This window comes from Phyllostomus hastatus, unplaced genomic scaffold (assembly GCF_019186645.2).
Source record: "Phyllostomus hastatus isolate PE091 unplaced genomic scaffold, TTU_PhHast_1.1 phas_scaffold_21, whole genome shotgun sequence".
In the NCBI taxonomy this organism is placed as follows: Eukaryota; Metazoa; Chordata; class Mammalia; order Chiroptera; family Phyllostomidae; genus Phyllostomus; species Phyllostomus hastatus.
In genome coordinates, this window is record NW_025334017.1 from 3,035,953 (window position 1) to 3,058,617 (window position 22,665).

The 22,665-nt window shown below is 35.4% G+C and overlaps 1 protein-coding gene across 1 annotated transcript in view; it reads right to left on the reverse strand.

Annotated features, from left to right (window-relative positions):
- Nucleotides 1-6,784: 6,784 nt before the first annotated feature.
- LOC123833198 (short-chain dehydrogenase/reductase family 16C member 6-like) overlaps nt 6,785-22,665 on the reverse strand; it is a 31,484-nt gene continuing 15,603 nt past the window's right edge. Inside the window, exons 6-7 of the mRNA XM_045861330.1 lie at nt 9,185-9,310; nt 6,785-7,220 (exon numbers count right to left, since the gene is read on the reverse strand). Coding sequence (XP_045717286.1) covers nt 7,100-7,220; nt 9,185-9,310 — 247 coding nt within the window. The 3' untranslated portion in view covers nt 6,785-7,099. The remainder of the gene's footprint in view (nt 7,221-9,184; nt 9,311-22,665) is intronic.

A 22,665-nucleotide genomic window follows, 5' to 3' on the forward strand; every position in this document is an offset into this window, starting at 1 on the left:
GTTTATAGGATTTTAGAGCAGGGAAGCATTCTGGAAATTAGTTAGACCCAGAAATTTTTTAACTGTGGTTTTGCAGAAGTATTTGGTTGGCAAAAAAGTTTGTTTGTTTTTTTCTGTAAGATGGCTCTAGTAGTGCTTAGTTGTCTTTAACTTCATTTGAAACAATTTTGTTAAGTTGTATTGTGACAGCTGTCACATCAGCATGCATTTAAAAAAAAGGTTATCAAAATCAGTGAATTTTTGTGTGGCCATTTTAATATTGAAATGGAAGAAAATATGTAACATTTCTGGCATACTATGATTATTTCAAGAAAGGTAAAATCCAACTGAAATGCAATAAAGGATTTGTGCAGTGGATGGAGAAAGTGCTGGGACTGACTGAACATGTCAGCAGTGGTTTGCGAAGTATCATGCTGGAGATTTCTCACTGGATGCTGCTCTGTGGTCAGGTAGACAAGTTGAAGTTGATAGTGATCAGATTGAAACATTAATTGAAAACTATCAATGTTATACCACCCAGGAGATAGCTGACATACTCAAAATATCCAAATTAATAAAGGTATTGGTGAAAATGAAAATATGTGTTTTTTATTTTACAGAAAAAAACTAAATGAACTTTTTGGCCAACTCAGTAACTTAGGTGATGTGGGAGCCTCAACACCCAGTTAGTTTAGCTCTGATATGAATGTCTTCCATATTAGGGACTAGCAAATGGTTATGGGCTTAGGCCCTGGAATCAGCTTATGCTGGATAGAGGTGCAGTGGTCTTTGAAATCTAGGACTTCCTCGTGTTGGCTCTTTGGTGCTGTGTAAGCTGCTACTTCACCTCTTGGAGCTTCAGTTTTCTTATCCATAAAGTGAACATCACAACACATACCTATGTTGGTTGTTGTGAGGAATAAATCACCGTAATGGAAGAAATATCAATAGGCAACGTTTACTGAGTACTTGCAATGTGCCAGGCTCTTTTCTGAATTCTTTGCATGTACTAATTGATGTTTTAGTACAGATGAGAAACCCGAAGCACAGAGAGGTTGACTTGCCCAGAGTTACAGTTGGCAATCAGTGGCCCCAGGACTGGGTTCCAAACAGGGCCACAGTCTTGACCACAGTGCTCCCTTGCCTTTTGTCACAGGTGGTAAAATATCAGGAACTCTTAATATATTGAGCTTTTGCTATGTGCCAGGCACTGTGCCTAAAGCTTTTCATGGATTATTGTAATGTATTACCTATAGCAAATCTTTTGAGTTGTGGCATGTTATGATTTACTTTTATTTTACAAATAAGAAAACTGTGACCTTGGTGATTGTCAGCTAGTTTGTAGGTTGGGAGTTTAATTTGAACCAGCTATCATATGGCCTCTCTTGCAGGAGATTAAGCAGAGTATGTGTCACACAGCAGCAGAGACAGCTTTGAGGATGCACAGGATCCTATGCTTAGAAGGAACCTGTACTTAGTGCAATGCTCTGCTTTTGCTGTCCTAAAGTTCATCATTGCTTATGTTTGAACTTGTGTTTTGTAAGCTGAGTTCAATAGGACAGTGGAGCATAAGCATGAGCCGGGTGGCACTGTACACATGGGACTGGCGTCCAGCACCCACCCATGCATGCAGCAGGTGGTGCACACAAAGCAGCTGGCTCTGCGTGCATGTGCATGCCTTGGGACAGAGCGGGATGCCACAGGGTCCTAAGGGAGTGGCTGGGCCTGGCCCTGCACTCAGATTGGTGGTGATACAGGTGGCAACAGCAGCAGAAGTGGAGGTGGCAGTGGTTGTGGCCACAGGAGCTAGGTAAGTTCCATATGGTCCCAGCACCAAGACCCCCGGGGGAAGGCTGGCTTGCCCCTTGTCCCTTAGGATGTCTCTGAGCACCAGAACAGGAATTGCAGTGCTCAGACAGTGAATTGATAACAGCAAACCATTAAAAAATAAGAGCATACACATGGACATTGTAATAAAGCACATCAAAGAATTATTCAGTCTTTAAAGATTTAGAATTTCTGGCTGTGAAAAATGCTGCTACATTGCAAGGCAAACATTCACAAGCTTAGAAATAGAAATTTAAATTGGATGTAAAAAACTTATTTTTCAGCAATAAAAAGGAATGAAATCTTTTCATTTATGACAACATGGGTGGACCTAGAGATTATTATACTAAGTGAATTAAGTCGAGAAAGACATATACATAGTCAGAGAAAGACAAATACTGAATGATTTCACTTATTTGTGGAATATTAAAAAACTCCAAACCAAAAAATTAATAAAACAAAACAGACACAGACCCATATACACAAAGAACAAACTGATGGTTGCCACAGGGGTGGGGTGGGGAGGTCAGTAAAAAAAACATTTTTTAACTGAAGTTTCTTGTGAACCAATTATTGTGAGGAAGACAATTTTTTAATTAATTTCCTCCATGTAATTGAAGATACAGTGACAGAATCCCTAAACAAACATTTTGAATTATGTACAAAATCATGAAGTACATTTTGGTTTCTTATAAAATATTCACAAGTTATAGGAAATGTCAGAGGAAACATTAAAATGCCATTGCATACATTTGCATTTAAAATAAATAAAGGCTTACATACATCTACTTTGTGTGGGGGTGAAATATTTTTGGAAAGATTGTTTCATGAGATTCATCAGCTCTAGATATACTCAAATTTATGCTTCAAAAAATTTATTGGGAATATATCTTAATGGTGTCATTGTTAATAACATTCTCTTAATAGTTCCATTAGCAATTGCATCAGCAGAAATTTCCTTCTCAATGTTAAAAAAGTTATTAGAAATTATCTGTAATCTTTTATTTGTTTAGACTGCCAGATGTCACTTTCATTTATATTGATCAAAAGTGAAGTTGCTGAAGGGAGAGATTTTGATGATCTAATGAATGAATTTGCAAAAAGTAAGAAAAATCTTATGACCAATCAAATTATTATACTAGTAAAGTATTATTTATGGTATTATATAAATTATGAAACCAAAATTTTTGTATTTTTTGTAACTTGTAAGTTTGTTTTTATCCATCTATCAGAATTATCACTATGTTTTATAAGCAATAAAATATTTTTAAAAGATCTTTATATTTTGGTACCATTTATGGCACTTTCCCCCTGCTTTTTGGATAGAAGGTCCTGATTCCTATTTGGAATGAGTCCTGTTCCTCCCACCCCAGTCTTGTACACATCCACACTCAGATGGCTCTTCACTGGAGCTCCTCAGAACTGACTGGGCCCATGGTATTTCAGGAACCCATTTCCTGCTCCTGAACCTGGGGTGATTGGTGGGGACATCTCTTCTTCATTTTTAAGAATATTTCTAATTAATTAATCAATACTGTTACTCATTATACTATTTAACAACAGAATAATGAATATTATTAATTGATATTAATGACAAAATATTAACTAATTTTAATTAATATGTACTGTCCTTATCATTTTCTTTGATCTGCTTTCAGAATTTTTCCCCCTTTCATCCATGTGATCTAGGTATAGGAGGCTTTCCTGGGCTGACTCTGCTTCCATCCTAAATGCACTTAAAGGCTGTAGTTAACACTGTATGTTAACAGCACTACCCAGGACAGAGGCATTTTCACAGAGGAATGAGTGAAATGTGAATAGATGGGACTGATAATCCTTACATATAACACACAAAAGATACAATAAAATTTCCTATATCAGTGATTTGTCCTTGCCATGAAAGTTCCTTCTTTGTCCATCTGGTTTATCACAATTTTCTTTTTCCACAGGGTTTCTCAAGAGCCCCTCTGAAGTCCTAAACAATTCAGGTCTAGCCCTGAGCTTACATACCCATGGGAACCAAAGGCAAGCGGTGAGCCTGGCTGTGAGAACCTGCTGCTCTCAGACTTGCCTCTTGGTCCAGGGAGGGCTCATTCTGCATTCCAAGGAGTTTCTAAAATTTCTTCCAGCAAAAGCATGTTTCGTCCTAGGGTATAATTCTCCATTTTCTTTCTGGCTTCTCCACTTAGCTTTCATTGTTTTTCTTCCAGATTCTGCAAAGTTACGCTCAGATGCTGTTTCCTTTTCTTCCACTAAGTTCTGTTTGTGAGTCCAAAGTACATCCAGTAGTTGTACAAATATTTATGCTCTGTGCTTAGATTCTCAATAAAGATTTATTGCAAGAATGAACCCTAAATATAGATTTTTAGGATTGGAAGGGCTCCAGATAATTTAGTCATTTAACCTTTGATTTTCAGAAATAGAAAACTCCATTATTCAAGAGTCATTTTAATCTTAGGCTGTTATTATTAGAAAGTTCTGTTAAACCAAAATATATCCTCTTCCAGTATCGAGGAAAAGAAAAGGCCTACTTTAAAGAATGGGCTTATGCAAAAGAAAGAGCTCTCATTTTCCAAAGCCCTTGGAAGATTCTTTGAGTCCCCACAAGCTTCTCTTGTCTTTTCATCCTTTAAATATTTTCAAAAATTTGATTTAATATTGTCTAATCATTAATAAATGCTGTTCACATATTTTAATTTTTAAAATTTTGACTATTTGTTATTGCATTAGATTAGGAAAACTTTTGTAGGATGACAGTGACTATGACTTACAATATCATTCTGTTGCATAAATGAATCTTCCCTTCCCCAAACTGACATTCCCATGAAGTGTTTCAAGTACAGTGAGCAGGTAAGGTGGGACTTTACATGTAAAGTGCTATGGTAACTAGGGTGCTTTTTGAAACTTTGATGGACAAAAAATAATAGACATGACAAAATTTTGGACATAATCAATTCAATTTTGTTGCTTTTATTGGTCAGATTTCATGACTGTATGTGAAGATTTAAAACAGTTGCATGGACAGCTATTGTATATTCTAAAAGTTCAATGATACCCAAGCAGGAAGAAAAAGCACAATGCCTACCAGGAAGTCTATCTAGGATCATTTCAACATTCAGACTCAGGAGACAGCCATTGGCAGAAGGCCACTCAGAGAGTGTGAGGAGCCACAGGTGCCAATAAGCAGTGCAGGCATTCCTCTGGCCTGTGTCCATGCAGCACTCAACAGATGCACAGGAAACTTCTTATGTTTCAGCTCTGGAGCAAAGTGATGTACACAGGGCAAGTGAGGGACATACCTGAGCTTAAAAGTCTCATACTCCACAGAGCCCACAAATCCATGGGCATAGTCTCCAAGATCCCAGTTACCAGGATCCCCTAGCTCAGGGAAGCTGAAAGTATGGTGTCCCTCCCCATATAACATTTATAATTTATAATTTTTCTCAGTATGATGCAAGTTATCACTCAGTGATTTTTTTTCTCATGAACAATGTTGCCTAGAACCACATTTGGCATTTGGCTCCTTCCAATTTACCAGGGGAACAGAGCAAGGAAGTTAACCTAAGACAAAATTCTCTTGCAGAAAAGAAAAAGGTTTTGTTAGACCTTTACCCATAATATGGCTATACAAATGAAAGATAACAGAGGAGCAGACTATGTGGTCTCTCAACATTGTAAAGCTAATAGATGAGAAGCCAGACTTCCAACAATCAGGAAACAGGCAAAAGCAAATCAAAGCCCCTATGTTGCTCATAGCTGCCACAAAGATCTTGGGCCTTATTTAGTGACCATCTTGTTCATCACTATATTTCTAGTGCATCTGTTGAATGAATGAATAGTGAAAGTGTAAAAGACTGTCCTTAGGCTATCCAAATGAGAAATAACACAGGCCAACCCTCAAGAAGCAGGATTTGTTCTTGGCTGAAGCAGTGAAAGCTGACAGGTCTTCTGATATCCTAGTGAAAGGGTGTGGACCAGCGTACTTAGAGACAAATGGCCCCTCAAAAGCCATTGCTGGTTGTCAACCCAGATAAACCAAAATGTGTTAATTCTCCTGAGGCATTAAGGAAAATTTGAATAGTTCTTTGAACATTTGGTTTAAGAAAGCAAAGCGGTGTCAACATTTTATAAAGTTGGTACTAACAAACCTGTTAAAAGTTAACTCATATCCTAAAAATATTGCATTTTGGAATGTTTTATTCCTCTATTCAAAAATTTTTCTCTAGTTTGTTCATCTCAAGTAAAGCTATGGTTTCTTTGCATCAATGTAAAACATTATGTCCCAAATGATGGGATAGATCTTATGTATTGAGTATGCACTCTTTGGTTAACAAACTATATACTTCAATTTAGTTGAAATTTGATTTTTTGGTTTTACCGTTACTCACTAGCTCTTAAACCCGATGAAGGCAAAGCCAGATTTGATGTTTAGTGATTACAGCTAAAGAACCATTCCAAACCCAGAAACTCAAGAACATTCCAAAACCAATGAATTCCAAATTCATTGTTAGAAATGTTGGCCAAACGGCTGTCATATGTGGTGCACATTCAAATGAGCATACACTGTTTTTAAAGGGGAGTTTTTATTGTATATTCAAGTACATCAATACTAGGAGCATTTTATTAACTGAATTATGACAATAAGTTTTCTTCTGGAAACTGCAGTATATATAAATCTAATGTGTACTATTTTTTCTTATGGAGTAAAGAAGTTATGAATTGTTTGGTAAATTCAGATGCAAACAAACATAATTAGTTATGGATTTATTTTATTGAAAAAGGAGATTTGAGCCTGCTAAGGAACTTAATATAATCATCCAACCCCAGTAGGAATTAATAAATAATACAAAAAACCCTTCACTTTGTGAGATAAACATTTTTTCCTAATTAGAAAACTAATGTTTCTTTAAGTCAGATGTTAAAAAATTATCAGCATAAGACACTGATTTATAAGATCATTATTTATAATAACCCCTTTTCTAAAAGTATTATGTCTTTAAAAATTACATTAGGGTTAATTTACATTAATATGTTTTTATCAATACATTACATTTACTAAATTCATTGGAATGGCTGTGATGTCCTTATCTACCAAACTAAAAAGTAATAGGAAAAACTGCATACATAATTTGAGTGGCTAGAATAATTGTTGATATGTAAACCATGTCCTGGGCATAAGGTTGGCACATTTAAATGCCTTAGAAATCCTCGGTACGCTGGAATGATTTCACATTAGGAGGAGTTCCAGAGAGTCTGTCCTCATAACACGTTCTTTTATTACCACATCTGAGCTTCAGCTTTGGTGCTGCTTCTCAGTTTCATTCTGAACTTTCTCATGCCCTCTGAAAGAGGTCATGCAAGCACCTATGCCAAGGTACTCAATGAGGGCAATTACCATCTTTGAAGATAATACTCTAGGGAAAAGCATGAGAAAAATCATAATGCTGTTAGAGGATTCAAAGACACTTCTTTGCAATAATTAATTTCAAATTGCACCAAGTGTGACGTCCTGATTCATGATGTGGATGTGTATTAAACAAAAGGGATGAACAAAGGAATGCTGTGTTGCCTGTGCTGAGTGCTGTCCTACATCCGGGGAGTCTGGAAATTTCCCAGTGCTCAGGCCACGGTTTATTCATATATTACACTCACTGAGTTCTGTAGAAAGACTATACACATCCTTATGCACTAGTCTAACAAATGGTAGCAAAAATGAGAAAGGAGACTGGACCAGTTTAAGCAGAATTTCTTCGGATAGGGTCCAGGCATCAGTTTTCAATGTTCTTCAGGTGATTCCAATGTATACCTGAGGCTGAGAACCATTGATTGCTGTAGTTCCCAGGTGGCAAACACAAGGCCTGTGGGCTGAATCTAGCCCTCCTCCACCTTGTTTTATCCTGCTGGTACCTTATTTCTACCCCATGGCAGTGCTGAGCTCCTTGCCCCTAGATAAGAAGTAGTTACATTTATATAGTCCTAACATCACATTTGGCCCTTTGAAGGTAACTGTGAGGTTGTGGCCCCTGGTGAAAATGAGTTTGATACCCCTGCTTTAGTTCCTTGAAACAGAGGAGCTGCACCTTCAGCTTAGTTCTGCTTAGATCAGCTCAGTTCTGCTCAACTCAACTTAGCAAATATTTATTGTGTGCATATTCTGTGTTAGGTGCTATACTAAGCCTGGAGCTTGGAACTGGCAACAATTCAGAAAATGTGTCCTCTTCTCAGGGAGCATGCAGTCTAGCAGTAAGGATAGTTGTTATACAAGTAACCATAGGTGTGGTGAGTGCTAAAAAAGGCATCAGAAGCTTTGACATAGCTGATTTGTCCAGGCAGCTCGTAAGTGTGGATGAATAGCAGGTACCATGTTATAACTTCCTATGTGTGTACATGTTCAGTGAATGCATGAATAAACCTAACATGTCACAAAACTATTTTGAATAAGGTATAAATATAGTAACAAAAGTACTATATTTATTAATAATTTTATAAAAGTGAAGCACCAGTTGTGTTTTCTACTGTGTCAGTAATTTACAGCAGGGGAGGAGTATATCCTGATGGTCAGAGTTTAAGATCTGTTATGAAGTTGAAATTTTTGTTTGCAACTTTGTTCCAGGATTTAGCTCGTTAACTCTGCACAAATTACTTATTCTCATTAAATCCTAGATTCTCTAAGTGTGATAAAATGCATGCAAAACTATCACACAGTCTGGCACATGTAGGCATCTGGTAAATGGTGTTCTCCTTTCTCTCCAGAGCAGACAGTGGACCTGGGCCAAATGCATTCACAAATACTCTGGAGCTCACAGCATTGGCTTGTATGAAGTTGTAGGTGCCCTTTTGCTAAAGGAAACAGTGAACTTACCAGAAATCCTTAATATTTTTTCTGGCAAAACATTCAGATTTTTTTTTGTTTTCAAAATAGAACTCTATATTAGTTGATCCAAAAGAATTAACCAATTATAACAACCACCATAATAATAATAATAATTAATATAATAATAATAATAAACAATACATAATAAATTGCAAAACCAATTGTACTATAATTAATATATAATCATATTATATAATAAATAATAAATAATAATATAATAAATGATAATATAATTTTATTATTATTATTATTATTTGGGTGCTATTTGTTTCTCTTGAAGTAAATACTTTATATTCTTTGAGGCATAATATATGGCTAAATTTTCTCAGTGTCTGGAAAAACCAAAACACAACTAGCCATAGTCCAATATATTGTCCTTATGCAATGGAAGTTCTTCCTTTTACCATTAAAAAATACGAAGTTGTTTTCTGGCAAAAGATGTAGCAATGATGGGATAATTTGTTAAAAATAATCAAAATGATAGAGAAGTCATTATTAACTTACTGTTTAAGGATCATTCCAAAATATATAAATCTTGGCATCATTAAGTAGATTTGTTCCTCTAAAATAGCATTTACAATTCTTTGGGCCACATACTCCTGCTCCAGTAAAGGCAACAGAAGTGGGAACCTAGAATAAAAAGAAAGTGTAATATAATCAAAGTGTTATTTTTTGTTGTCATCATGAGCATTAATTATTAACTTTCTGATATGGAGTTATAACAATAGCTGTAAATATTCAAACAAAATATAAATATTATGAACTGCATTGTATTTTTTCTCATGACCAATATTTGAGACCAGAGCTAGTACATTTAATTTCCTAGTGTGGAATCACTGCCCTTATTGATTTTCTGCTATGTGATGGTCTAGACTTACAAAAGCAATTACTTTTAGATTTTTTCTTCCCTCACCTTCAACTCAAATATCAAGTAATTGTTCTACTGTTAAGAAACAAAATTGCAAAAAATTATTTTATAAAAAAATCTTGAGTATGTATAATGTGTCTATATTTTAGGCAGACCATTTTTACAGCATTAAGCACAATTAGATATTGATAAAAATCAGTTGGAGTTGAAATGGGGTAAACATATGAATAAAACTCCCAAAAGACATTACTTTGGCATATGATGCTTTCATAAAATGTTTCTCTGTTACTTGAACTACACCCTCTCAAGATACTCTGTTTAGTCTGATTTTTGAAATATTATTGATTCCCTGTAATTAAATGTTGGTAATTAGTATGTATATTTTATATGACTAAAAGTTCCCTAGGACTATATCTTAAGGGGCTCCACCACTTACTAAGATAGTTTTCCAAAAAACAAAACTATGCAGCTGACCAATATGTACATGAAAAGGTGCACAACATCACTCATTATTATGGAAATGCAAAGCAAAATCACAATGAGATATCACCCCACAATCTTGGGACTCTTGTCAAAAAGACAAGAGATAAGTGTTGGCAAGGATATGGAGAAAAGAGAACACTTACACACTGCTGGTGGGATTGTAATTTGATTCAGCCACTATAGAAAATGATATGGATGTTCCTCAAAAAGTTAAAAGTAGAACTACCATATGATCCAGCAATCCCATTTCTGGGTATATATCAGGATCTCATAGAGACATACGCTCTCTGTGTTTATTTGCAGTACTATTTACATTGCCAAGATATGAAAATCTTTTTGTTTGTGACAACTTGGATGAAACTTTATGGCACTATGTAAAGTAAAAGAATCAGAGAAAGATGAATACTGTATCACTTATATGTGGAATGTAAAAAGCCAAAGCGAAACAGAGACTAAGAGATGGGGAAAATGGGGAGATGATGATTAAAGTTATAAGATTACCGAGTGCTGGGGATCTAATGTATAGCGTGGTGATTATAGCTAATAATACTCTATGTAAAACTTGATTGTTGCTAAAAGAGCAGATCTTAAATGTTCTTAAAACAAAAAAGTAATGGTAATTAGATGTCAGCTAGAGCTATCATGACAATTATTTTGTAATATATAAATGTATCAGATAAACATGTTTTTACATTGTATGTGCTTATTTCCTCTGTCAAATGTTAACTGACTATAAAAGTGTGGGTTTATTTCTGGACTCTCTGTTCTGTACCATTGATCTATGTGTATATACCATGCTGTTTTGATTATTATGGCCTTATAGTATAGTTTCATATTAAGTAGCTTAATATGAAAAAGTTGATTTCTCCAACTTTGTTCTTCTTTCTCAAGATCGCTGTTATAATTTCGGTGCATTTATTGTTCCATACACATTTTTGGAATATTTGTTCTAGTTCTGTGAAATATGCCATTGGCATCTTGATAGGAATTACACTGAATATATAGATTGATTTGGGTAGTAGGGGCATTTTAATGATGATAATTCTTCCTGTCCATGAGCACAGTATATGCTTCCACTTATTTGTATCTTTAGTTTCTTTCTCAGTGTCTCATAATTTTCCAAGTACAGGTCTTTTACATCTTCGATTATTTCTTTTTGAAGTAATTATGAATAGGGTTGTTTTCTTAATTTCCCTTTCTGTTAGTTCATTATTGGCATGTAAAAATGCAACTAGATTTCTGGACATTAATTTTTTATCCTGGTACTTTGCTGAATTCACTTATCAGGCCTAGTAGTTTCTTGGTGGAATCTTTGGGGTTCTCTATGTACGGTATCATGTCATCGGCAAATAATGACAATTTAACTTCTTTCCAATTTAGACACCCTTTATTTCTTCTTGTCTGATTGCTGTGGCTAGGACTTCCAGTACTATATGTTGAATTAGAGAGGTGAAATGTACATCCCTGTTTGTTCCTGATCTTAAGGGGAATACTTGTAGTTTTTGCTCATAGAGTATGATGCTGGTCGTGGCTTTGTCAAATATGCCTTTTATTATGTTTAGGTATGTTCCCTCTACTTCCACCTTGCTGAATGTTTTGATCATAAATGGGTGCTGGATTTATCAAATGCTTTTCTTGCATCTAGTTATATGAACATGTGATTTTTATCCTTCATATTGTTTATGTGGTGAATCACATTTATTAATTCACAAATGTTATACCAAGCTTGCATTCCCAGAATAAATCCTATTTGATCTTGGTGTATAATCTTTTTGATGTATTGTTATATTCAGTTTGCTAATCTTTAAGTTGAGGATTTTAGCATCTATGTTCATCAGGGATATTGGCCTGTAATTTTCTTTTTTTGTAATGTCTTTAGGTGGTTGCAGAATTAGGATAATGTTTACTTCATAAAATGGATTTGGGAGTCTTCCCTCTCGAATTTTATGAAACTTTGGGATGAAGAGGTATTAGTTCCCAGAAAATTTACCTGTGAAGCCCAGGACTTTTGCTTGTTGGGAGTTTTTGATTACTACTTCAATTTCAGTAGGTGTAATCTGTCTATTCAGATTCTCTGATTATTCCTGATTCAGTTTTGGAACACTGTATGTTTCTAGGAATTTATCCATTTTGTCCAGGTTATCCAATTTTTTGACATATAATTGTTCATAATATTTTCTTACAGTCCTTTGTAATTCTTCAGTGTTAGTTGTTATTTCTCCTCTTTCATTTTTGATTTTAGTTATTTGACTTCTCTCTCTTTTTTGTTTTGATAAGTCTGGTTAAAGATTTGTCAATCTTGTTTATCTTTTCAAAGAACCAGCTCTTTGATTCATTGATCTTTTGCATCATTTTTACACTCTATTTTGTTTATTTCTGCTCTGATCTTTCTTATTACCTTCCTTCTATTCACTTTGGGCTTTGTTGGTTTTTTCCAAGTTCCTTTAAGTACAAAAATTATATTGTTTATTTGAGTTCTTTATTATTTCTTGAGATAGGCTTGTAATGCTATTAATTTCCCTTTTAGGATGGCTTTTCCAATATGCCACAGATTTGGGGCTGTTGTGTTTTCATTTTAATTTGTTTCAAGGTATTTTTTGATTTCTTCTTTGGTCTAATTATTGACCCATTCATTGTTTAATAATATGTTATTTAGCTTCCATGTCTTTGTGCACTTTTCAGTTTTCTTGTTGTGGTCGATATCTAGTTTCAAGGCATTGTGGTCAGAGAAGATGCTTGATATGATTTCAATCTTCTTAAATTTATTGAGACTTTTTTTGTGTCCTAACATGTAGTCTGTCCTAGAAACATTCCATGTGCACTTGAAAAGAATGTATATTCTGCTTCTTTGGGGTGAAATGCTCTGTAGGTATCAATTAAATTCATTTGGTTTAGTGTGTCACTTAAGTCCACTGTTTCCTTGTTGATTTTATGTCTGGAAGATGTATCTGTTGAAGTCAATGGGATGTTAAAATCCCCAACTATGACTGTATTTATTTCATTTCTTCCTTAAGGTCTATCAAGATTTGCTTTACATATTTAGGTGCTTCTATATTGGGTACATAAATGTTTACTAGAGTTATATCCTCTGGCTGAATTATTCCCTTTGTCATTATGTAGTGCCCTTCTTTGTCCTTCACTATAGCCTTGGTTTTAAACTCCATTATGTTGGATATAAATATTGTTACCCTAACTTCTTTTTCCTTTCCATTTACATGAAATGTCTTTATCCATTCCTTTACTTTTAGTCTATGTGTATCTTTCAATCTGAGGTGGTTCTCTTGGAGACAGGTCCTGTTTTCTTATCCATTCAGCTACCCTATGACTTTGGAGCAGCAAAGCCATTTACATTTAAGGTGATTCTTGATAGATATGTATTTATTGCTATTTTATTCTCTACTATTTTTCTCTGTTTTTGTTTTTCTTCTTAGAGCAAGCTTTGTAATACTTGTTGTAATACTGAGTTGGTGGTAACTAACTCCTTTATCTTTTTCTTGTCTGGGAAGCTGTTTATTTCTTCTTTAGTTTTGGATGATAGCCTTACTGGGTAAAGTAGCCTTGGTTATAATTCCTTGCTTTTCTTCACCTTGAATATTTCATACCAATCCCTTCAGGCCTGAAATGTTTCTGTTGAGAAATTAGATGACAGTCTTATGGGAACTCTGTTGTAGGTAACTACCTGCTTTTCTCTTATGGCTTTTATGTTTTTAAGCTTTGTCATTTTAATTTGATGTGTCCTGGAGTGGGCCTCCTTGGGTCCATCTTGTTTGAGACTCGGCACTTCCTAGACTTCTGTATCTTTTTCCTTCACCACATTAGGGAAGTTTTCAGTCAGTATTTCTTCAGATAAGTTCTTGGTTCCTTGCTCACTCTTTTTTCTGGTGTTCCCATGTTGCTCCAAAGGTTTCTTAAACTCTCCTCATTTTTAATTTTTTTCTTTTAACTGTTCTTCTTGGTTGTTTTTTTCTGCTTTGTCTTCTTAATTGCTGATTCAATTCTCTGCATCATCTAACCTCCTGTTTATTTCTTCCAGCATATTATTTATTTCAAATATTGCATTCTTTATTTCAGACTAGTCTTTTTAATTGTTTTTATGACTTTTAATCCTTTTATGACTTAAAAGTCTATTAATAACTTTTTTACATGCTGTTGAGCATCCTTATTATCATTACTCTAAACTCTATATCTATTAAATTGCTTGCCTCCATTTCATTTAGTTCTTCTGGAGACTTCTTTTGTTCTTTCATTTGAGGCCTGTTTCTTTGTCTTCCCATTTGGGCTTCCTCTTTGGGTTTGTTTCTATGTATCAGGTAGGTCTGCAAAGACTCTGGTATATCTGCAAAGACCAGCCTCTGGACAGATGCTGCTCGTCACTGGCCCTGGGCAATCTGTTTGGAACTATCAGTGATCTACAGGTTGTGGCTCCATCTACTATGTCTGGATATATACAGAAAGAACCAAGCTGCATACCAGGACTGGATTCTACTAGCCTTGGGCCTGGGGGAGGGTCAGGAAAAGTCTCAGAGCTCCCAGAGCTGTGCCTTCACTTGCAGGCTTTCTGTTAGGCTAATCACTGAGTTAGCCTCCAACTGTACTCCTCTATAGCCTGGTTTAAACTCTACAGGATGGGATGAGAGGGGTTCTTAAAGATGGCTATTGCTTTCCCCCAGGCAGATGCCACCTGGAGGGGAGAAATCTGCCTGAGAAAGATGGCTTTTGAAGTATGGGGGATGACTGAGCACAGGGATCCTGGCAGCTGACCCTTCAGCTCTCTCCCCAGAGCCACCAATCCCAGACTCTTCCCATGTGGTTCTAGTCTTCTCTGCCTTCCATCTTCTGGAGCCCAGGTTAATTTTGTGCATGGCCCTCTAAGAGGCTCTCTGCATTTCTAGCCATCTCTCCCTGGCAGAAAAAACCCATGCTGCTTTTCATAGCCAGATGTTATTTGGGTTCCTTTCCCGGTTCTGGTGCTCTAGGCTGGGGATCCAAACTTGGGGGTTAGATACCACACTTCTCAGGGGGAAACCCCCAGTTGCTGAAATATTCCTCTGGAACTTCAGCTGCTGTCCATGGGTACTCAGCCAGCCTTCTCCCACCTCTGCACTTCCTACCACTCTCATTGTGGTGCTGTGGTTCCTTTCATAAGTCCTTGGTTATAAGGCTTCTCTCCAGCTAGTGTTCAGTTGATTATTCAGGATGATATTTTTATAATTAGTTAATTTCATTTTGGTCTTGGGTGGTGGTTAGTGTAACTTTCACCTACCCTGCCACCATCTTGAATTTCCTGATTTATTATTTTTATTTAAAAATATTTATTATGAAGAATTTTGATGAAACAAAAGAAGCATATAATAAACAGTGATATTCTGGGAAATAGTTAACAACTTAAAAAAATAGTGGAGCCACTTTAAAACGGAGACAGATTGACATCCCAGCAGAATTGCCTGCACATTTTAGGGTGTAAACATTTGGATTGTTAAACAAGGCAAAATAACCTTTGGATGTAGCCTAAAGCAAACTTATATAGCCTAAAGCAAGCCAAAGAATTGTTTGCAAAGAAAACAAGAAAGCAGGAATTATGACCTCTGTAGCGGTAGTTGCTGGACTGAAAATTTAAAATATTCCTTATAATAAACATCACTGTGTTGTGTTATTTACACCAATAGAAATGTCTTCCTTTTATTGATGTACTGTATTTTGTCATGTATAATGCATACTTTTTTGCCCAAATTTCTGAGGGAAAAATAAGGATGCGCATTATACATGGGTAGTTCCTGAAATACCTGGTATCTATTTTTGTGTTTTGTAATTATTTGTTACATAAGATTTCTTGTACCATAACGTATTCAAAAATAAATGCTAAAATTTGTTTATAATACAAAACAAGTATCTATATATAAATTAAACATTGAATTAAAAAATTAAAATTAAAGTTTTTTTCCCCTTAAAGTTGGGGCCAAAAATGTGGGTGTGCATCATATGCAGCAAAAGTAACATTTCCCTTCCCTTTATCATAAATGCCCCTTGTTTTGCCTCCTAATCAGAACACTAATTAGAGCTTACTGAATAGCTATTCTTTGATCTTAAGTAAATGCTTGTTGCCTCTCCCTTTGAAAAGTCCTTTTATTTTTAGATTAAATTGTTCCTCTGGAGAGAAAAACTGTACATATAGTTTTCAACTTTATCCAACTTTCCAGGTTCCTCACTTGTAGCCAAGCCTCTTGTAATTTTAATGCTCCTAGTAATTTTCAGGTAGAATTAAATAATTTAATTCTTAATTAGGCCTTTGTTCACATGTTAACTGATCTTCCTGCTCAACTTCTTTTGTTATCAGGAATGTAGTCACAAGTTGCTAATGTGGTATTTCTTTGTCAAGCAAGAGGATAACTTCAGGGTCTTCAGGAGAATTTATGAGAGTGTTTTGCAGAAAAAAAGAATGTCTTCAAGGTAGCTGTGGCAGCAGCTGACACCCAGGAGGCTGTTGCTAAGAAGTGTTATCTGTGACCAAAGAAGCAGACTTCTCTCTCAGATCCCTGAAACAACACCTCCCTTATTTCCCAGCCACACAAACTCTGTACCTTTGCTTTTTGAGAGAGATGGATTTGAGAGATCTTGCTCTCCCATCCTCTCCCTTTGATCAAATAAAATAAACCATTCTCTGTCCCCAAGAACCAGTGTCTCAATGTTTTGGCCTACTAGAGCATCAGGTTTACAAATCTGAATTTAGGAGGTGATTCAGTAACAACTCTACTAAGACACACTGGTTTTCTTTTAGGTTCTTTAGTATCTCCAGCTCTCTTTGATCATCTGTTCTTCCAATTTACTCTTTACCTAGTTAATTCCTACTTCTTGCAGTCTCATTTTCATGTCACTTCCTCTGGGAATCTATCACTGACCACCCCACCCAATTCTAAATTATATGCCCCTTATCTCCCTCATAACAGAGGAAGATTTTTATTTTATAGAACTTAACTGTATATTATCATTTCTTACACATATTATTATTTTAATAATAATGTTAGAAACAAAGAAGTAAAGAAAATAAATTTTGTAGAGAGAACTTACCTCAACATAATAAAGGCCATATGACAAACCCACAGCTAACATCATACACAATTGTGAAAAGCTGAAAGCTTTTCCTCTAAGAGCAGGAAAAAGACAAGAATGCCCACTCTGGCCTCATTTATTCAACATAGCAATGGAAGACCTAGCCAGAACAATTAGGCAAAAACAAAACAAAACAAACAAAATTGGAAAGGAAGAAGTAAGTAAAACTCTATTTTCAGATAACATATAGAGAAAACCCTAAATACTCCATAAAAATACAGAACTAATAAACCAATTTAGTAAAGTTGTACAATAGAAAATCAATATACAAAATTTAGTTGTATTTAAACAATGAACTATCGCAGAGAAATTAAGAAAAAAATCCTATTTACAACTGCATCAAACAGAATAAAACACCTAGGAAGAAATTTATCCAAAGAAGTAAAAGATGTGTACATTGAAACTAATAAGACAGTGGTGAAAGAAATCAAAGAAGACACAAATAAATGGTATCCCTATCGTGATTGTAATGGTATTTTGCACAGAAATGGCATAGAAATAGAAAACAATCTTGAAATTTGTATGAAACCACAAAAGACCCTGAAAAGCCAAAGTAATTCTGAGAAAACAGAACAAAGCCAGAGGCACCACATTTCTTGATTTCAAACTATATTACAAAGCTACAGTAATCAAAACAGTATAGTGCTGGTATAAAAACAGACACATAGGTCAGTGGAAAAAAATAGAGGACCCATAAATAAACCCATACATATATGGTCAATTTACAAAAAAATTTCCAAGAATATACAATGGATAAAGGACAATGTTTTCAATAAATGGTGCTGGGGAAATGGAAGTCACTTGTAAGAGCATGAAACTGAACTCCTATCCTATACTATTTGTGTACTCCTATCCTATTTGTGTATACTACATACACAAATTAACTCAAAATAGATTAAAGATTTGAATGTAAGATCTGAAACCAAAAACTCCAAGAACAACAAATATAAGGCATCAACCTTGGCAATGATTTTTTGGATTTGACACCCAAAACAAAGGCAACAAAAACAAAAAGCAACAAGTGGAACTATGTCAAATTCAAAAGCTCTGAACAGCAAAAGAAAATCATCAACAAAATACAACAGTAACATAAAGAATATAAGGTAATTATTATAAATCATATACCTAATAAAGAGTTAATATCAAAAGTATAGAGAGAACTTACACACCCCAATAACAAAAAACAAAGAATATTGTTTTTAAAATGGGCAGGGGAACTGAATAGGCTTTTTCTCAAAGAAGACATACAGATAGCCAACAGGTACATAAAAAAATTCTCAAAGTCACGAATCATCAGGGGAATGCAAAGCAAAACCACATCTGTTAAAGTGGCTATTATTAAAAAGGCAAGAGACAACAAGTGTTGGAAAGGATGTGGAAAAAAGGGAACCTTTGCACATTGTTTGTGGAGAAGTAAATTGGTGTAACCACATACAGTGGAATAGTATTCAATTATGAAAAAAGAAAATTCTGCCATTTGAAATCACATGCATGACACTTGAAGGCATTATGTCAAGTGAAATAAGACAGATAGAGAGAGGCAAATACTGTATGATCTCACATGTGGAATCTCAGACATCAAACTTGGAGAAAACCAAACTCAGAGAAACAGAGAACAACTGAGAATTTCCAAAGGTGGGGCGGAAGTGGGGGAAATGGGTGAAGATGGTCAAAAGGTATATACTTGCAGTTAAAATAGTAGTAAGTTCTGGGGATGTTACGTATAACATGGTGACTGTAGTTAACAATATGGTATTTTATATTGGGAAGTTGCAAAAAGAATAGATCTTAAAATTGCTCATCACAGGACCTGGCTGGTGTGGTGCAGTTGGTCAGAACATTGTCCTGTAAGTCGAAAGGGTCATGAGTTTGGTTCCCGGTTTGGGCATATGCCTAGATTGTGGGTTTAGTCCTGGTTGGAGCATGTGTGAGAGGCAACTGATCGATGTTTCTCTCCCTCTCTCTGTCTCTCCCTCCCCTTCCCTCTCTTTAGAGTCAATGAGCATGTCCTTAGGTGAGGATTTAAAAAAGCTCTCTCATCACAGGAAAACAAAATTGTAACTATGTGAGGTGATGGGTGTTAACTAACTTTATTGTGGTAATCATTTATTAATATGAACATATATCAAACCATTATGTTGTATACCTTAAACTAATACAATGCTATATGTCAATTATATCTTAATAAAATGGGATAAAAGAAGTTTTGTAATGATCATGTATGTGGATAAATCTTAGTTTTATCTACAATTATTTTCTTGGCATAAATCTTAATTGTAAAGTTGGGCAAAATATAAGCCATTTCTAAGGCCAAAAATATTACAAAAATGAAGAACACTGCTTTCTCATGGTTTATGGATGTGGAAATTTTCCTTATATCTGACTAACACTATATATTACTGTTTAAAAATTCTTGCCAATATGCTTGGTACATTTTATATATCAAAATCTCATGACTCATTGAAGGAGATATATACTTACTAGCTTTTTATAATTCTGTCATAAATTATCTTTTTTTATCCCTTTTTAATACTAAGGCTGATAATTCTGTTATGTATGTTAAAATATTGTCTCCCAATTTATTTGACTTTTTATTTTTACATATACATTAGCATAGTATTTAAGAGTACAGGCTCTAGATTCAAACTGCTGGGTGTGATTCGGGAATCCAGCTCTTTTGGCTACATGGCCTTAAGGAATTGGTGATGATGAGCTCTTTAACTTGACCTTATCTGAGGAGCACTTTATCTGCCCTTCCATTCTAAATGAAAGCTTTGCTGGATAGAGCAATCTTGGATATAGGTCCTTGCCTTTCATGATTTGGAATACTTCTTTCCAGCCCCTTCTTGACTATAAGATCTCTTTTGAGAAATCAGATGACAGTCTTATGGGCACTCCTTTGTAGGTAACTGTCTCCTTTTGTCTTGCTGCTTTTAAGGTTCTCTCCTTATCTTTAATCTTGGCTAATGTAATTATGATGTGCCTTGGTGTGTGCTTCCTTGGGTCCAACTTCTTTGAAACTCTCTGAGCTTCCTGGACTTCCTGGAAGTCTATTTCCTTTGCCAGATTGGGGAAGTTCTCCTTCATGATTTTTTCAAATAAGTTTTCAATTTCTTGCTCTTGTTCTTCTCCCTCTGGTACCCTTATGACTTGGATGTTGGCATGTTTAAAGATGTCCTGGAGGTTTTTAAGTCTCTTCTCATTTTTTTGAACTCTTGTTTATTCATTCTGTTCTGGTTGGATGTTTATTTCTTCCTTCTGTTCCAAATTGTTGATTTGAGTCCCAGTTTCCTTCCCATCACTGTTGGTTCCATATATGTTTTCCTTTATTTCACTTAGCATAGCCATCATTTTTTCATCTAATTTGCGACTGTATTCAACCCAATTCTGTGAGCATCCTGATTACCAGTGTTTTGAACTGTACATCTGATAGGTTGACTATTTCTTCATCGTTTAGTTGTGTTTTTTTCTAGAGCTTTGATCTTTTGTTTCATTTGGGCCATTTTTAAGTCTCTGCACATCTGTTACATAGTAGGGGGCAGAGCCTTAGGTGTTCACCAGGGTGGGGCAACCCAGGTGATTGGATTGTGACACCATATGTGGGGGATGGGCCTGAGAGGGAACAGTGCTGCTTGTTCAGCTGTCTGCTGATTTTCAGTCACTTTCCCCACTACCCACAATCAAATCGGGCCCTTCTGGTGCTGATTCCCAGGTGGGTGGGCTTGTGTATGTTCTACGACCCTGTGAGTCTCTCCAATGAACTCTCCTCTGAGGCTAGGAGTTTCTCCTGCTGCCTCAACCCCCACAGGTGTTTTCAGTCAGAGGTTTGAGGCTTTATTTCCCCATGCTGGAACTCTGGTTTGTGCAGTCTGTCTTGCTCCTGAGTTGTTCCTCCCAGTTTACCTGCATGTGAATATGGGACCACCAGGTCTGTCAGCTGCTGCCTTGCTGACAGTCCTCTCTGTTCGGATGTCTGTCTCTATCCCTCCTACCAGTCTGGATGAATGTGTCTTCTTAAACTCCTTGGTTGTGGGACTTCCATACAGTTCATTTTTCTGTCAGTTCTGGTTGTTTTTTTGTTTTTAAATTTGTTGTTGTCCTTCTTTTGGTTTGGTGAGGAGGCACAGTGTATCTACCTATGCCTTCATCTTGGCCAGAAGTCTGGATATCTATTGTTTTATAGTCTTGCTGAATTGTCCTGTTAAACAGGAGTTGTATCAGAATTTTGAAAGCAAAGCAGACATCCATGTCTTTTTTTAATCTTAGGGTAAAAGCATTCAGTCTTTTACTTTTAAGTATAATGTTAGCTGTAGGTTTTGTATGGGTGCTGCTTATCAGGTTGTAGAAGTTCTCTTCTTCTCCTCTTTTCTTGAGTATTCTTATAATGAAAGTGTTAGATCATCATATGCTTTTTCTATTAAGATGACCATGTGGCATTTATTATTTGTTTTATTGATGTGATGTGTACATTAAATTATCTTCATATATTAACCCAATCTTGCAGATAGATTACGCTTGGTCATGGTGTGTTATAATTATTATATGTTGCTGGATTCAGTCTGCTACCATTTTATTGAGGATATTTATGTTTACATTCATAAGGGAAATTGAATTTTAGTTGTAATTTGTTGTGATGTTTGTCTGATTTTGGTAACAGAGTTATAGAGTGAGTAGGTAAGTATTAAGTCTTCTTCTATTTTTAGAAGAATTTTTGAAAGATTGATATTAATTCGTCTTTAAATGTTTGGTAGAATTCACCAGTGAATCCATTTGGACCTGGAATTTTCCTTTTAGGAAGTTTGTTTTAGATTACTAATTCAATTTCTTCTTTAAGTCAACTCAGTTTTTTTATTTCCTCTTGAGCCAGTTTTGCTAGTTTTTGTTTCTTTAGGAATTTGCCTATTTCATCTAAGTTATCTAGTATTTTCTTAATGATTTTTTCTTTCTGTCAGAAGTGATGTCCCTCCTTTTAGTGCTGATTTTAGCACTTTGAGTCTTCTCTCTTCTTTTGTTACTCTGGCTAAAGTTTTTTAAATTTTATTGATCTTTTCATGAAGTCAACTTTGTTTCATTGATTTTTTTCTGTAGTTTCCTACTATTTCATTTATTTCTGCTACAAATTTTATCATTTCTCCTTGCTTTGGACTTAATATGCTCTTATTTTTTATAGTTTTTTAAGGTGGAAGATTATGCTTTTAAAGTCTTTCTTTTTTAATATCATCACTTACATCTGTAAATTACCCTCTAAGCACTGCTTTAGCTGCATCAAATATATTTTGGTATCTTGTATTTCCACATATTTATAAATCAAATTTTCTTTGGGGTTTGATTTTTAAATTTCATCCCATTTTGGTCAGAGAACATGCTTTGTATGATTTAGTTCCTTTCAAGTTTATTGATGGTTATTTCATGGCCTGGCATATGGTGTATTCTGGATAATATTGTATGTTTATGTGAGACAGTGAATCTTGCTGTTGTTAGGAGGATTGTACTATTGGTGTATATTAGGTATACTTAGTTTATAGTG